Consider the following 16,346-nt stretch of genomic DNA (forward strand, 5'->3'; position numbering starts at 1 on the left):
GGTGCCTGGGGAAGCTGCAGTTGTCCTGAGGCAGAGGAAGCACAGGAAGCAGCTTGCCCACTCTCCCTGGGCCCTGTGAAAAGAGGACTCTTGCCGGAGGTCCTTGTAACCTGGCATTGTAAACACTGGGGAAGCGCCCAGCAGCTATCTTCTGCCTCCTCTTAGTGCAGGACCCACCGAAGGAGACAAGACTCGGCTCTGGATTTGGGAAATGAAACCGAGGGGGAAGGAGGCTGCCATAGTGATGGGAGCCGCACAGATCTTTATCTTTGGGGATACAGCTCTGGGGAGCCTCACTTGTTGGAGAGAGGTGGACTAAGGAGAGCCGGCCACTTGAGTGGGGCGGGGGGCTGTGTTTGGGTGAGGGGACCAGGCTGGCAGGGTGAGACGTTGGGCCCTGGTCATGCCCCGATGGAGGATGGAGTGGGTGCCTGTGTCGTGACACTGCCTGGCATTGAAAGGGCTCTGGCATGAGAGGGTTGAGACAGGAGTGTGAGCCACAGGTTCAAACATCGCCCTCTCCACATTCATGATCTGGGTCACAGGCACGCAACCGGTAAGAGCTCTGACACCTCCTTCCCCAGCACCACCCAACTCAGCCCTTGCCCCAGCCCCACCCTGAGAGAGCATCTCTAGCTCCTTGCCCTAAAGTGCCTCTGAGCTGGGCGTGGAATGGGGACAGAGATAAGACTGAGCTGAAAGTGGACATGATGACAGCATCCCAGAGAGTCACAGAAAAGCCAGGAGACACCAGGACAAAGGGACCATCTGGCTTAGGAGGGCTGACCGTGAGAGAGCATCCTTCCATTCTCTGCCTCTGAGCATCTTACGGCCCACAACCTGGGGCTCCCATGACCTATTTTGCTCCTCGTTCAGTGCCCGTGGCAGCCACATCCCCGCAGCAAGAAAGCTGGACTGTTCCTTAGAGAAGTAGAATAGATTTAATCTGTAGCTCAGAAGTGTCTAGATTAGCTGCAGTTATGGACACCGAGAGCCTGGGAGGAAGCTGCCCTCTGAAGGCATCCCGAGGGGCAGAGAGGCACCCTCAGTCCACAGAGGTGTCGGGTAGGATGTTAGCTTTGCGCTCAGCTTCAGTGCAGTACTTCTCAGGAAGGCCGGTGGCTCTGCAGGAGAAACACAGGTGTAAGGGCTGGAAAGGGTGTAACGGGTAGGGATAGAGAAGGAAACCAAAGAGAAGGCAGCAGAAGCAGGCATTTACACAACCTTGGGATGTGTACCCCAACCCTGGTCCCCCAATCCATCCCCCAAACACATCCCTGTCAAGGCTCCAGCATCCTGCCAAGGAGTTCCCAGAGAGCCAGGAAGACCCCATCCCAGAACTTTCTCCAGGAGCCCCCTTCAGAGGGCCACAGCCCATGTGGGCCTGGAGTCAGGCCCTCTCCACACCCCTGTCACCATCCCTTCATTCCCTTAATCCCACACTTCCCAGCCCACCTCCCTGGGGAAGAGGAGAGGAGCTGGGCAGGAAGGGATGCCGGCACACCTCAGCTCCTCTATCTTTTTCTTCTTGATGCCTTCAATGCGCTCACGCCACTTCTGGGCCTCCTCTTTGAGGCGCCGGCCCTCCTCGAAGGTGGCGATCCGGTCCTGCAACTGCTTCTGCTGGTTCTCCCGCACCTGGCGCTGGAGCTCATTGGCATACTGTAAGCGCCCCATGGCCTTTTTCTCCTCCTCCAGCTGCTGCTTTTCAATCTGCTCTCTCTGAGCCCTAGAGGAGGGACACGGTCGAATGGGCTAGGCTGAGCTGTCCCAGCCCAGGGAAGTCTTTGGGGCAGCTGTTGGGTAGGCTCGTCCTAGGACACGCTGCAGAGACCAAGGCCCTCCACACTCAGGCCCTTCACTTCTGCGGCTCAGAGATCAGCCCCAAAGGCTGATCCCAGCCAGGCCCGGGTTAATGGCTTGTGACTCTATGCCATGGGCATGTTTAGAAGGGCCCAACGCTTGGGCCCGGAGAGCTAAGGCTCTGCTGTCACTGTTCTGAAATTCTTAATTGTTGAACAAAGGGCACCACATTCTCGTTTTTCACTGAGCCCTGCAAATTTTGTAACTGGCCCTACGGCCAGGATGTCACCCACTGGAAGCTATTGTTCCTACTCTTCTCTCCTATAAGGATGCCTAACTCCTCTCCAGCTTGCTCTGAGATAGCTTTCTTTCTCTCTCTCTTCCTTCCTTTCCACTAACAATAATAATCACATTAACAAAACCAACAAAGAGGATGTTTAGGAAGTTCAAAGAAGTTGTAAAATCTGCAATGCTGGTTCTTAGTTGCTGGAAGAAGAAGGAACTTAGCCTGTTATCTCTGATTTTTCTTACTACTCTCAGGAGCCTCTTCCACAAGAAAACTTCACGAACCCTGACATCAGAAGGAAAACGGCTAACGTAGGCCAGATGTTCCCAGAAAAAAAACTCAGATGAAATGTATTCACATCTCAGAGGAAATGCAGTCATAGGCCATCCTGAGCTAACTCCTTCTTTCTTCCTCAATGTAATCAAAAACAAAAACTAAATGTAAAATCACCTTAGGCCAGGACCTCTCAGCTGGGGTCACTCATACCCCAACCAAAAGCACCACTTCACAGACTCATTTCCCTCTAGCTATCTTCCAAGCTCCACCATGCATGGCATGTCCTCTCGGTGCTCAGCAGCTCTTTTACACCATGTAGACACCTCCTAAAATTCTATACCTTCCAGGTTTATCAGAAGAAAACTGCTGACTTCCTTGCCCCTCTGTACTTATACACCAAATCCCCACTGCTCGGACACATCTGTGAAAGCAGAAAGATTCTCCTCCTTGCCTTGCCATTATTTTCCTATATAGAGAACAGGTTTTTTTATTGTTTCACATTATGTGAAACAGGGTGGAAATGGGGAAACTGTATGTGTCACTAGAGAGCCCCTGGGGTGGCAGGCGATTGGAAATCTAAACAGGGAAGGGCCTGGTAATTTCACAGGGCTGGGGCAGGGATCCTGGAGGCTGGCTGCATTACAATCCTCTCGGGGCTTTCAAAACTACTGATGCCTGGGCCTCACCCCAGACCAGTTAACTGAGAATCTCTGGAGTTGGCTCCTGGGCACCAGTACTCTTTGAAAGCTTCCAGGCATTTCTAAGAGCCATTGGGTAGGGAAGGTCAGCTATTTCTGCTTAGTCAACAGGCTGACAGTTAAAGGCATCCCTCTGTCCAGAAGCAGGAAGTCCATATATAGGCCATAGAGGAGGCCATGCTCTTGAAGTAAGAAAAGTTGGAATGCTGGCCATGGAAGAGATGCTCCTAGCACTTGGAGATGCCCACTGTGGTGGTCACACGGCCCTGGAGACCCTAGGTCCAGATGCTAACCTAGAAAAAGGTGAGATTGAACTTAAAGCTAGGGCTGGCAACATCGTTCTCAATGGTGAAAAACTGAAACCATTTCCTCTAAGATCAGGAACAAGACAAGGATGTCCACTCTCACCACTATTATTCAACATAGCTTTGGAAGTCCTAGCCATGGCAATCAGAGAAGAAAAAGAAATAAAAGGAATTCAAATTGGAAAAGGAGAAGTAAAACTGTCACTGTTTGCAGACGACATGATACTATACATAGAGAATCCTAAAGACGCCACTAGAAAACTACTAGAGCTAATGAATGAATTTGGTAAAGTTGCAGGGTACAAAATTAATGCACAGAAATCTCTTGCATTCCTATACACTAATGATGAAAAATCTGAAAGAGAAATTAAGAAAACACTCCCATTTACCATAGCAACAAAAAGAATAAAATATCTAGGAATAAGCCTACCTAAGGAGACAAAAGACCTGTATGCAGAAAACTATAAGACACTGATGAAAGAAATTAAAGACGTTACAGACAGATGGAGAGATATACCATGTTCTTGTATTGGAAGAATCAATATTGTGAAAATGACTATACTACCCAAAGCAATCTACAGATTCGATGTAATCCCTATCAAATTACCAATGGCATTTTTTACAGAACTAGAACAAAAAAATCTTAAAATTTGTAAGGAGACACAAAAGACCCCGAATAGCCAAAGTGGTCTTGAGGGAAAAAAACACAGCTGGAGGAATCAGACTCCCTGACTTCAGACTATACTACAAAGCTACAGTAATCAAGACAATGTGGTACTGGCACAAAAACAGAAATACAGATCAATGGAACAGGATGGAAAGCCCAGAGATAAACCTGCACACCTATGGTCAACTAATCTATGACAAAGGAGGCAAGGATATACAATGGAGAAAAGACAGCCTCTTCAATAAGTGGTGCTGGGAAAACTGGACAGCTACATGTAAAAGAATGAAATTAGAACACTCCCTAATACCATACACAAAAATAAACTCAAAATGGATTAGAGACCTAAATGTAAGACTGGACACTATAAAACTCTTAGAGGAAAACATAGGAAGAACACTCTTTGACATAAATCACAGCAAGATCTTTTTTGATCCACCTCCTAGAATAATGGAAATAAAAACAAAAATAAACAAGTGGGACATAATGAAACTTAAAAGTTTTTGCACAGCAATGGAAACTACAAACAAGATGAAAAGACAACCCTCAGAATGGGAGAAAATATCTGCAAACAAATCAACGGACAAAAGATTAGTCTCCAAAATATATAAACAGTTCATGCAGCTCAATATTAAAAAAAAAAAAAAACCCAATCCAAAAATGGGCAGAAGACCTAAACAGACATTTCTCCAAAGAAGACATACAGATGGCGAAGAGGCACGTGAAAAGCTGCTCAGCATCACTAATTATTAGAGAAATGCAAATCAAAACTACAATGAGGTATCACCTCACACCGGTTAGAATGGGCATCATCAGAAAATCTACAAACAACAAATGCTGGAGAGGGTGTGGAGAAAAGGGAACCCTCTTGCACTGTTGGTGGGAATGTAAATTGATACAGCCACTATGGAGAACAGTATGGAGGTCCTTAAATAACTAAAAATAGAATTACCATATGACCCAGCAATCCCACTACTGGGCATATACCCAGAGAAAACCATAATTCAAAAAGACACAACGTTCATTACAGCACTATTTACAATAGCCAGGTCATGGAAGCAACCTAAGTGTCCACCAACAGAGGAATCGATAAAGAAGATGTGGTACATATATACAATGGAATATTACTCATCCATAAAAAGGAACAAACTTGGGTCATTTGTAGAGACATGGATAGATCTAGAGACTGTCACACAGAGTGAAGTAAGTCCAAAAGAGAAAAACAAGTATTGTATATTAATTTATATATGTGGAACCTAGAAAAATGGTACAGATGAACTGATTTGCAGGGCAGAAATTGAGACACAGACGTAGAGAACAAACGTATAGACACCAAGGGGGGAAAGTGGCAGAGGGATGGGGTGGTGGTGGGATGAATAGGGAGATTGGGATTGACATATATACACTAATATGTATAAAATGGATAACTGGGCTTCCCTGGTGGCGCAGCGGTTGAGAGTCCGCCTGCCGATGCAGGGGACACGGGTTCGTGCCCCGGTCCGGGAAGATCCCACATGCCGCGGAGCGGCTGGGCCCGTGAGCCATGGCCGCTGAGCCTGCGCGTCCGGAGCCTGTGCTCCGCGACGGGAGTAGGCCACAACAGTGAGAGGCCTGCATACCGCAAGAAACAAAAACAAACAAACAAAAAAAAAGGATAACTAATAAGAACTTGCTGTATAAAAAAAAAAGAAAGATAGGCTGCCTCACTCAATCTCTACTTATCTGAGCATAACTTCTGTAATTTTTGTAGCCCTCCACCCTAATTAAAATTTTGTTTGGTTTATTTCCTATTTTATTATGATTTTTTTAATTTTATTATTTTTTAATGGCTGCACTGCACAGCATGCAGGATCTTAGTTCCCCAACCAGGGATCGAAAATGGGCCTGGCAGTGAAAGTGCCGAGTCCTAACCGCTGGACAGCCAGGGGATTCCCTTGTTTGTTTCCTTTAAAAATGTTTTTGATGTTATAGAGTCTGGACCAGAGCAAGAAGAGAGTCTTTCCCAGTTAGGCCAGAACACTTAGAGCCAGTAGAACGTCCCAGGGGCCAGGTCTGGTGGTGGAAGATCTAACTGGTAGAAAGTAGAACTACTGAGACTGCTCACTGCTTTGGGGTAGGAGAAGGGAGACAGACAGTGAGAGATGTGAACACTTAACTTCCACTTATGTGTTGGAATTATAACTAAGCCAACATAGAGAACAAAAATAAAAGGATAAAGAGCTGACAAGGCCAGAAAGATGGAGAAATACAGGTGAAGCCCATCCAAATACGAGTCTCTGACATCCTTCTTAGATGACTGGGCAGGAATGGTGTTTTATTCATCTCTAATATCTCCCATAGCATCCAACACAGAGCCTTGACTTTACGTGCTCAGTACATATTTGTCAAAAGACCTCCCTCAAAGCCCTGCTCTGATGACTCGCAACCCTGAGCGTGTGAGTTCTTCTCTCCCTCTCTCTTCAACCTCCCCTGCTGCAGTTTCAGCCCAAACTTGTCGAGGGACATGGAGGTGGGGAGGGCAGAAGAGACCAGATTTATACCTTTACTTACACTTTTAATGCTCCCGGGGAAATAATCCCTATAATAACCAATTCCTTAATCACTTCCAGGTAGGTGCTATTTTCCAATTCTTTAATAAAATTCTTGGCTCAAGTGTCTTTGAAATATTTCAATTATCCATCTAGTTAGAATGACCCCACCAACCTGGTCAAGGTGGATGCACACCTGTCCGTGGACATGCCAGAAATTGCCTCTCCACCCAGTACGGACCATCCCTGCCACAGTACCAGGAAGGGAAGCAGAGGTTCCCAGCTCCTCCTACCGAAGAATCCTCTCGAACTCATCCCGGTCCCGTTGCACCTGAACGGCCAGAGCGTGCTCCTTGAAAGCCACCTGTTCTTGCCGACTTTTTCGCAGTTTGGCCTCAGTTTCCATCTTCTTCTGTGCGTTTTCCTTTTCCTTTCTGCGCCACTCTCTGTCGGCAACCTCCTGGTTGCGTTTGGCCCGCAAGGCATCCTGGGAAAGGAGAGGGCGGGGAGACCAGTGAGGATGCAAAGTAACCTCAGGTCCCTTTAGGAAGACACCTACTTCGGACTCTGCCCCAGCTTGCTTTGAGAAGCCCCCCGAATTTCTCTAGCAGCAGGGTTATGCTAGGAAAGAATAAAGGGAATCCTGTCATAGAACTTTCAGGTCAGAAGATACCCTGAGGGGTCATCTTGTCCTTCCCCCACCCCCAGCTCATTCCAGTTCTCTCCCTATACATGAAACACCTCCCGGCTGTCCTGCGATTGCTTCTAACTTTAATGACTGCTAATGATGGAGATGGCACAGTTTCCTCTGGTGACACATTTCAGTGGTTAGTTAAGGTTGAAAGTTCTTTATGTGGCAGCCAAAATCTTTCTCTTGGACCTTAAGCACGTAATACACTTCTCGATCCTTGCTTGCCATGGGCTTGGAAGCAGGCCCATCTCTCCGTCCTCCAGCTACTGAAGTCGAGATAACTTGCATCCTCTCTTCTATACCCTCACCCTTGAGACCATTCTACAGGCTGTCAAAGGAATAGTTAAGGGGATGGGAGAGGCCGAGAGAAGCTGAGACTGAATAGGTACCTGCTCTGCCTGGTAATCCTGGGCCTTCTCCTGCATTGCCCTCAGGCGGGCGATCTCCTTCTCTTTCTCCCTCCGGATTCTCTCCTGCTCAGCCTCAAACTCTGCTTCTCGAGCCTGCCAGGAAGAAAAGGCCTCACAGCATGGCTCCCATTGCCCCAGGCTTGCAGAGAGAAACTGAGACCCTTGTCTATTCAATATCCCCCCTGCCCCTTCCTGACTCCTTTTAAGGTAGGGCAAAATGACTAGCAATGCATTGACATGAAAATAATCAGCATTTGTAAGATGCTTCGTTGCTTACAAAATGCCTTCTCCTGTAATATCCCCGGTGGTCCTCACAACATCTCATTAGATTGATATTATAAAGAAACTGATGTGCATAGAATTCAAGGGTCCTGTCTAAGATGGCACAGCTAGTAAACTACCAAACGGATTCAAATGCAGGTGAGCCCAGCCTTCATGCTCTCTCCGCTACTTCACAATTTCCAAGTTGCAAGGCTGCTGGGCCAAGTTTCTAGAAATAACAACTGTGGCTTCCTGTCTGTCTTGTAAAGTACAGGAGGTGGAAGTTATCTCATTAGTCCTTTTGGGCAAATGGCCAACCGTGCGATGTGCGGCCCCCCAGTGGTTAGCAGATACCTAAGGAATGAACTATCAAAATTAGCTCCCTTTGCCACTTCTCTGAAAAAGCAGACATATCCCTAAAAGCTTTCTATACACCGCTTCCCAACTATGATTCTTGGTTAGTCATAAGACTAATAATGGCTTAGGTTGGGTGGAAATGTGATCATCCCACAAAGAATGCTCCTTAGCCTTGTTCCACCTTTCCAGACTTCTGTGCACCCAATGAGTTGTCAGCTTGTGAGCTGTGCACAGCTGGCTGTGTGTCAAGCTGGTCTCTCTGCTCCACGTTGCCCTAGATGGCAGGGCAGGGAACTCTGGAGGCTTCCACCACCAATCTCTGCCTTTAGCTCTAAGGCGGCAGCCCCGGCTGTAAGAACAGAGACCACTGTGAGGTCAGGGAAGGGCTTGTGATACACTTGGATTCTTCTGGTGGGCTGTGGGCATGCCCAAGTGCCCGATCCCTTTGCCAGTTTCCTGCCTCTCCCAGGTTCTCCTGCCAATGACATTTTCATGTATGAAGACAAGACATATTCCTCTCCCGCTCAGAAATCAATGGCAATTCCTCATCATCCCACACTTGCAGCTCTGCTCAAGATCCAAGGCATTCCCAACAACTGCTCTCAGCTCTCCATCATCTCGCTACCTCGTTTCCCATCACAACCACCAGAGACTGTCTGCTGCAGCCAGTGAAACTGTTCACCAATTCCTACACGTGACTGGCTTATTATCACCACCTTCGCCCATTCAGAGAAACAGTTGCTGAGTTCCGTACGTTGTACATAGCATTACTCTAGGTACATTCAGCCTGTCTGATGCTGGACACACATTGAAGCATTCGGGATCTTTTCAATCAGTCAGTGACTAGGTTCACAAGGCTGTTGTAACGACTAGATAAGACAACACACAAAGCCCTCAGCACAGAGCCTGTGTACAGACTAAATGCTTGATTAATGGTAGTTGTGTGATTGTTATTATGCTGGAACCCCCGTGTCCCCAGTCTCGCGTTCTCACTCTGTTGCCTGCATATCCCTGGCATCCAGTAAGGAAGCCAAAGCCAATAAATGAGCTTTGCTGAGCTTCATTTTCTATCGTTTGCATTTGCAGTATAGAGGTATATCAAATATGCCTTTTCCAATTGCACCCACACCCTCCCCCTGCCCATAATTAAGAATCCCTACCATAGAGAAGTATGGTATCATCATGGAACCTCAAACCTAGTAGGGAAGGCAGGACCCACGCATGAGGAGTTGAATAACTTTCCTGCCAGCTCAAGTCTTTCCTTCTCTTCTTATAGAAATCCATGCTCACTCCATCCAAACCATGCCTAAAAGCTTTCTTTTGCCCTCCATTCCTCACAGACCCCAATCATGCCATTACTCATTCTTGCCCCAGAATGAGTCCACACATTCATGAGCTGCATCTCCCTATAACTGTTCAAGGGTATTGCTCCCTGTTCCAAGGTGCATTTGTTCTTATAAGTACTACAGGGGGTGGTGGTTGAAGGCTCTATTTTCTGAGCCTTCAGTATAGGATGAGCCATCCAGTATAGGATGGATGCCCAATATAGGAATTTTCACAAGAAGTTTATGGGGCAGCTGACCCATGATTGATTACTGAAGATATAATTATCCAGGTCATGAGGAATCCACGAAAACTTTACTTTCACCAATAGTTTTCATTTTCTTCCCTGCCTGCACCTGACCCTCACCCCAACTTCTGATCAAAGGTGTTAACAAGGACAATAATACCCTAATTGGGGTGTCCTTTCCAGGCTACTCTCTGGTAATGAACAAGGGGACTGGCCAAGTTGAAGAGAAAACGAAGCCAGGCCCTTGAACTAAGGACATGAATTTTAGGATGATGACGTAACTACCTTCTGTTGCGTTAGCGTAGTTCTCATGCCTGCATATCCCTGAGACAGACACCCCATTCCCGCTCAGAAGTCCCAGGCACCGGTAAGCAGGTCCCTACCATCTTCTTCTTGGTAAATTCCATCACCATCTGGTCTGCCAGCTTCTCCTGAGCCAGTAGCTCTGCTTTCTGCCTCTGGTTTTCGTCATTGATGCGTTTGATCTCAGCCTGCATCTTCAGCTTTTGCTGGTGTCTTCGTTCCAAGTCCTGCCACCGAAGGAAGAGAGCATCAGAGTAGAAGGGGAAAGATCAAAAGATACTGGCCTCTCGGGATGGAGAGACACAGATGGAGGCAGGGAGAGAGATGCACACTCTGAAGTCTAGCTCCAGTCACTGCCCTTGATTAAAGCTGTTCTTTCAAGGGTCATCAATGACCTCTTCCAGCCAAATGGCCCTTTGCAGTCTTCATTCACCTTGACTTTGCAGCAGCCCCTGACACTGGGGATCTCTATGTACTCTCAGGAAGTGGAGGCTCTTAAAATTCTACTCAGCGTCTCCCCCATGTCAGGCAAAATCCTATCCTTTGTTCATTATGCTTTCCTCCTGCCTTCAATTTCCTTCCCTTATTCAAACCCAAACTTTTGGTCTCTGTTCAATAGTGATGATTAAAATAGATAGAGTATTTGGGAGGGAGGGAGACGCAAGAGGGAAGAGATATGGGAACATATGTATATGTATAACTGATTCACTTTGTTATGGGGCAGAAACTAACACACCATTGTAAAGCAATTATATACCCCAATAAAGATGTTAAAAACAAATAGAGTATTGCTCTAATTGAGTACTTTTTATTCATAAGACACTTTATATAACCTACCTCTAGCACCTAAATGTACCCCAAAAACCCTGAAAGGTAGTCCTTGTTATCTTTCTTGTACAGGTGGAAAAACTGAGGCTCAGAGTTTAAGCAACTCGCCCAGGGCCATACAGCTAATGAACTCCAGAGTCAGAATTTTGGAACCTGGTCTGTCTAAACTAAAGTTCCAATCTTCTCTGGAGCTCTTACTTGATTGCCCCAAGTTTTCATTCTCTCTGCATTTCTGAATTCCCTTTGCACTTAAGATGGTGCCACACCTCCTCGGACTTGATCGTACGTTGCCGTGAGGATCCCATTCGCTTCCTGTGTGTTCATTCTGTCCCAGCCAGAGGACAGGGACCATGTGTAACACTTCTTCTCTTTCCCAATACTGAGAGGGAAACAGCAAATACTCAATAATGAGGCAGGGAAGAGGGGGCCAAGGTGAGTGGCGAGTGAGATAGAGAAAAAACCTCAGAGAGAAAAACAATGAGTGATGGACATCAGAGTCCCAATCTCCCTGAGTGACAAGATCCCTTCTGAGGAATGAGCCTGAGCCTTTGAAAGCTCCCAATGATCAGACCACTTCTGAGCACATCCTCAGGTCCCAATGTGGAGGGGCACTGGGACCTTGGGCAGTGGCCTCCCTACCGTCTCAAACTTGGACTCCTTGCTTCAAACTCTCCTACCCATCAACTCACCCCACCTCCCACACTGCTTCCCGCTCCTTCCATTTCTTCAAAGACTAACCGCTACCTGGCCTCCCAGTTCCTCCTCAGCCCAGCTTCTGCCCTGATGCATCCCAGGCAACACTGCTGACCCTCCCCCAGCTTGGCTCACTGCCCAGTTCAGGGCTCTTTCCTCCAGGAAGCCTCCTGAACCAGACCAGCACAGTGCTGTGTGCCTCCCCCAAGGTCCACGTGGTGCCTGAGTCACGGCCGCCAGCATCCCCTCACCCTCCAAGCACCTGCCTCCTTGCTTACGCCACAGTTCCCCTCCTGACACTCCAACTCCCACACTCTTTTTTCCCCTTTTCCCTTTCTTCCTTTCCTTCCTACCTTCTCCCCATCAGTTTTACACGTGCCATTGGTACCCCAGGCAGTATTTAATCCCACTGACCCTCAAAGCTAGAAAAGCTGCTGACTTCTGATCTATGACATACATATAATCATATATTTACTTACTTCTTTGCCTATTTATTTACTTTTTGGTTTGTTGTTTTTGTGGGTTCATTTCATTTCCAAGAAACCAAAGGACTTCCCCGGCTTCTCATCTTTGAAGCCATCGTGAAGCAACCCCAGAAAACTCCCTTCGCTCTCTCCATCTTGCTAGCAAGGTGGGGAAAGCTGCCCTTGCATCACCTGGAGATGATGCAGTTCTAGGCTGGGGAGGCAGAGGTTTCTACCTCTGCCCAATGATACTTCCTGGAGACTCAGGGAGTGCCTAGAAGGACGAGAAAAGGACAATGACCTAACACTGGAGTAATTGTGTTGACTCAGTGACACCTGGAACTTTCTCAATGAACCCACCAATGCCCATTCCCCACAGTCAATTTGGATTTTCCAGTCTCCTGCATATCTACCCCAGACCTGTCCTTCCTGTCCCTTTCCCTCTCTCTCCTGAGCCAGGAGCTTGGCCAGGTCTTGTCTGTCTTCGTGGCCCTGTTGCTCCCCTTCTCAAGCAGTTCACAAGGCTGCCTGCCCCTCATCTTCCCTGACCATCTGGTTATCAGCCTCCCAGCCCTCACACAGACCCTCATACTGCAAGTGCTTGAGAAGCCCTCATAATTACAAGGCCCCCCATGAGATCCTTCAGGGCCCCCTGTCACTCCTCACCATCAAATTCACTGGGAGATGACAACTCAATCACCCATAAACATGGGGAAGGAGGAGAACAATAAAAGAATACGTGTTCCACAAGTTAAATGGCACCATGAGGAAATAATCAGACAAATCAGAATGTGGGACATTCTTCAAGTCAAATGTCCTGGATGCTTCAAAGTATCAGTGCTATGAAAATGAATGAGTGAGGGAACTCTTCTAGATCAAAATAAGACTTAAAAGACTTAGTGAATGCAATGCGTGAACCTTGATTGAATCCTGGTTTGGACGAAAGAAAATATATTTTTGTAACAACTGAGTAAATTTGAGTGTAGAGTAAATATGAAATGATATTATAGAATCATTGGATTCTAATTTTGTTGATAAAGGTGTTGTTGACTTGTAAGCAAATGTCCTTCTTCAGAGATACAGGCTGAAGCATTCAGCAGCAAAGTGTCAGGATGCTGGCAACTTACTTTCAAATAGTTTAACAATATCAAAATATGTATATACATCTAAAAGAGACAAGCGGCTCAGGTAGATTAACAACCACTAAATCTAGGTGAAGCATTGATGGGTGTGGTACAGTTCTTTCAACTTGTCTGTGTGTATAAAATTTTTTTAAAGTGAAAAATTGAGGGGAAAAAAGAATAAATGCCCCAAATGCTTGCCATGTACCTCGCTATGCCAGGGGCCTTTGTATACTGCAACAGATCAGATGAGGCCAATAGAAGAAGATTTGTTTAAGTCTACCTGGTCTGAACAGATGTGTCATCATTACTTTTGCAATGGATATGCTTACTAATTTTAGTTAGGCTAACAGGAAAAAAGGGTTTGACTCCTCAACACAATTAATGACACTGGGATGCAATGTACTTGGGATGAGGCAACAGCAGCGAGTCTAGAACTAAGACACTGCTTCTGTTCACCTACAAAGTCTATAATATCCCTAGATAATTGAGGGAAGACAATAAAACATCCCTATGTTTATCTGTGCAAAGCATGTAGCCATATCTTTCCTTCATGTGTCCATTCACACGGATATGTCAGTCCTGGACCCCAAGTCCCAGGAAGGCAGGGACGGTATCCAAATCACTGCTCCTCCCCCAGCATGACTCCACAGCCAAACAAATGTTTCATAAGGCAATTAAAAATTGATGGTGACGACGATGTGAAATGAGCATGTACCTGACGGCACATCAGCCCACACGCTCAAGCCCCACAGTGTTGGAGGGCTTTTTTGCTGTTGCCGGTGGAACTTGGCATTATCTGTGCAGCCCTGTTACCCTTAGATCCTCCTCTTGGAGCTGCTCCATATACGCCCGAATCTGCTCCTTATCCTGTTGCTGCTGCTCGGCAAGCAGCGATCGCTCCTCCTGCTTCTTTTCCATCTGTTCCACAATGTGCCGTCTTCCTCTGCGAAGAAACAGTGCCACGGTGTCTTAGAAACCAAGGGTCTGTGTCTCTCTGTTCTAACCTCCACCCAAATAACCCCCAAGATGGGAGGCATCGTAGGAACAATGTGACAAGTGCCCCCTAAACATGGCTATGCTTCACGAACCCAGACCAAAGTCCTTCCCCAGAGGGTCCTGGCAGGTTGGTCCTCTTCCGTCTGAACTCCTGGTTCTGGGGCTCACTGTTTTTTGGTTTTTTTTTAATTTCATGCAGTCTACTTTATTGATTTTTTTCTTTCATAGATTGTACTTTTCTCTTGTTGCAGAGCACGGGCTCTAGGCACACGGGCTTCAGTAGTTGTGGCTCGCGGGCTCAGTAGTTGTGGCTCGTGGGCTTAGTTGCTCCGCGGCATGTGGGATCTTTCCGGACCAGGGCTCGAACCCGTGTCCCCTGCATTGGCAGGAGGATTCTTAACCACTGCGCCACCAGGGAATCCCAAGAGCTCTATCTGAATGTCAATCTCGTACTCCTTCCCGTAGATTCTTATCGTAATCTGTGTCTTCTCCCACTCTCCCAGCCTTCCTGCCCTCTTTCTGCCCGGGTCCGGGAAGATCTCACATGCCGCAGAGCAGCTGGCCCTGTGAGCCATGGCCGCTGAGCCTGCGCGTCCGGAGCCTGTGCTCCGCAACGGGAGAGGCCACAACAGTGAGAGACCCGCGTACCGCAAATAAATAAATAAATAAAGATAGAGCCCTCTTGAATGACTCCAGATGAAATACACTAGAGCAATGAGTAAAAGAGTTACATGGAAGCAGGTTTAGACTCAATATAAGGGCCAGGTCAAATCATTAGAGCTGCTGAAAAGGCAGGGATTTTCCTTTCATTGGAACTGTTTATGCAAAAAATGAAGAGCCACTTGGCCATGAAATAAACTTTTATTGGGAGCCTGCTATAGTGAGCCAGGTACCTACTAGAAGTACAAAGATGAATGGTACATGAGAACGGAATACAGATGGGGAGAAAGAACTGCCACTCAGTGTGGTGCAATGACTATTTTTTTACAAGGACTATTTATAGAGGTAATTCTTCAATTATATAGTTGGCGTTCTAAATCCGGGATACTATGATTCTATAATTTACCTGCGTTGGGACTTGTCCTTTCCTGCAAAATGAAGGGGACTGAATTTATTCATTCTAACACGTATTAAGCACCTACTACAGTCCAAGCACTCTGGTAGGTCCAGAAGCTACAGAAATGAATAAGACAGGGACCCTGTCCTCAGTGAGCATACAGCCTGGTGAGGGTCAGGGAGCCACAGTGCAAGGAGGGGTGTGCCAGAGTATAAAGAGGGTGTGGCGGGACCCAGAGAAGGGAGCCCTAAAGCCTGTCAGGTGAAGTGAGGGAGGTTTCTCAGGGGAGGAGACGGCAAAGCTACATACTAAAAGATGAGAGCGCGTTTTTCGGGGGGAAAGGAAAGAGAAGGGTATTCAAAGGAGAGGAAACAACAAAAGTCATGAGCTTTTGTCAAGACCTGGCATGTTGGGGGAAATGAAGGAAAGCCTCATAGAATGGATGGCAGAAAATGGTGCAAAATGAGGCTGAATTGGGGCCAGATTATGAAGCACCTGTTGTGATCTTGGAAATAAGTTTTAAGAAGTTCTGTGGTTCTCTGAATCACTCCATAAAGGTTTTGAGATGATAACAGAGGAGGATAATGACCATTTCTCATGTCTTCCCCCTTTGCAAGGCTATATGGACCTAAAGACACATGGAAATGACTAAGAGAGGAAGGTGCCAAAGCCATCTCTTTACCGGATACTCTCTTCCCGCCTCTTTCTGTGCAGCTCCTCCTGCCTCTGAACGGATTTCTGCCGCTCCACCTCCATCATCTGATCCAACCGTTTCTCCTCTGCATCCAGCTCTTTTTGGATCAGCTGCTTCTCCAGAATTTGGGCATCCCGGATGGCATGGCACTTGGCATTGAGGATGATCTGGGGAGTGGAAATAAAGTTGTGGTACTAGGCCTGGGAGTAAGGATGGGGGCGGGAATGCATCACGGGGATATGGAAGTGGGAGCGGGGAGAAATGGGAGCAGAATCCTATTGAGTGTGCTCACAAGCCCAGAAAAGCAATAGTGTCGGGGCTTCCCTGGTGGCGCAGTG

The 16,346-nt window shown here is 47.1% G+C and overlaps 1 protein-coding gene across 2 annotated transcripts in view; it reads right to left on the reverse strand.

Annotated features, from left to right (window-relative positions):
• Window positions 1-922: 922 nt before the first annotated feature.
• Window positions 923-16,346, reverse strand: part of CFAP45 (cilia and flagella associated protein 45) — a 28,470-nt gene continuing 13,046 nt past the window's right edge. The window contains exons 6-12 of one of the 2 annotated variants that reach the window (XM_065886327.1): window positions 15,997-16,175; window positions 14,075-14,204; window positions 10,233-10,379; window positions 7,641-7,754; window positions 6,854-7,047; window positions 1,505-1,729; window positions 923-1,124 (exon numbers count right to left, since the gene is read on the reverse strand). In XM_065886327.1, coding sequence (XP_065742399.1) covers window positions 1,046-1,124; window positions 1,505-1,729; window positions 6,854-7,047; window positions 7,641-7,754; window positions 10,233-10,379; window positions 14,075-14,204; window positions 15,997-16,175 — 1,068 coding nt within the window. In that variant the 3' untranslated portion in view covers window positions 923-1,045. The remainder of the gene's footprint in view (window positions 1,125-1,504; window positions 1,730-6,853; window positions 7,048-7,640; window positions 7,755-10,232; window positions 10,380-14,074; window positions 14,205-15,996; window positions 16,176-16,346) is intronic. The other variant, XM_065886333.1, reaches the window with a different exon arrangement.

Source organism: Phocoena phocoena, chromosome 1, assembly GCF_963924675.1.
Source record: "Phocoena phocoena chromosome 1, mPhoPho1.1, whole genome shotgun sequence".
Classification (NCBI taxonomy): Eukaryota; Metazoa; Chordata; class Mammalia; order Artiodactyla; family Phocoenidae; genus Phocoena; species Phocoena phocoena.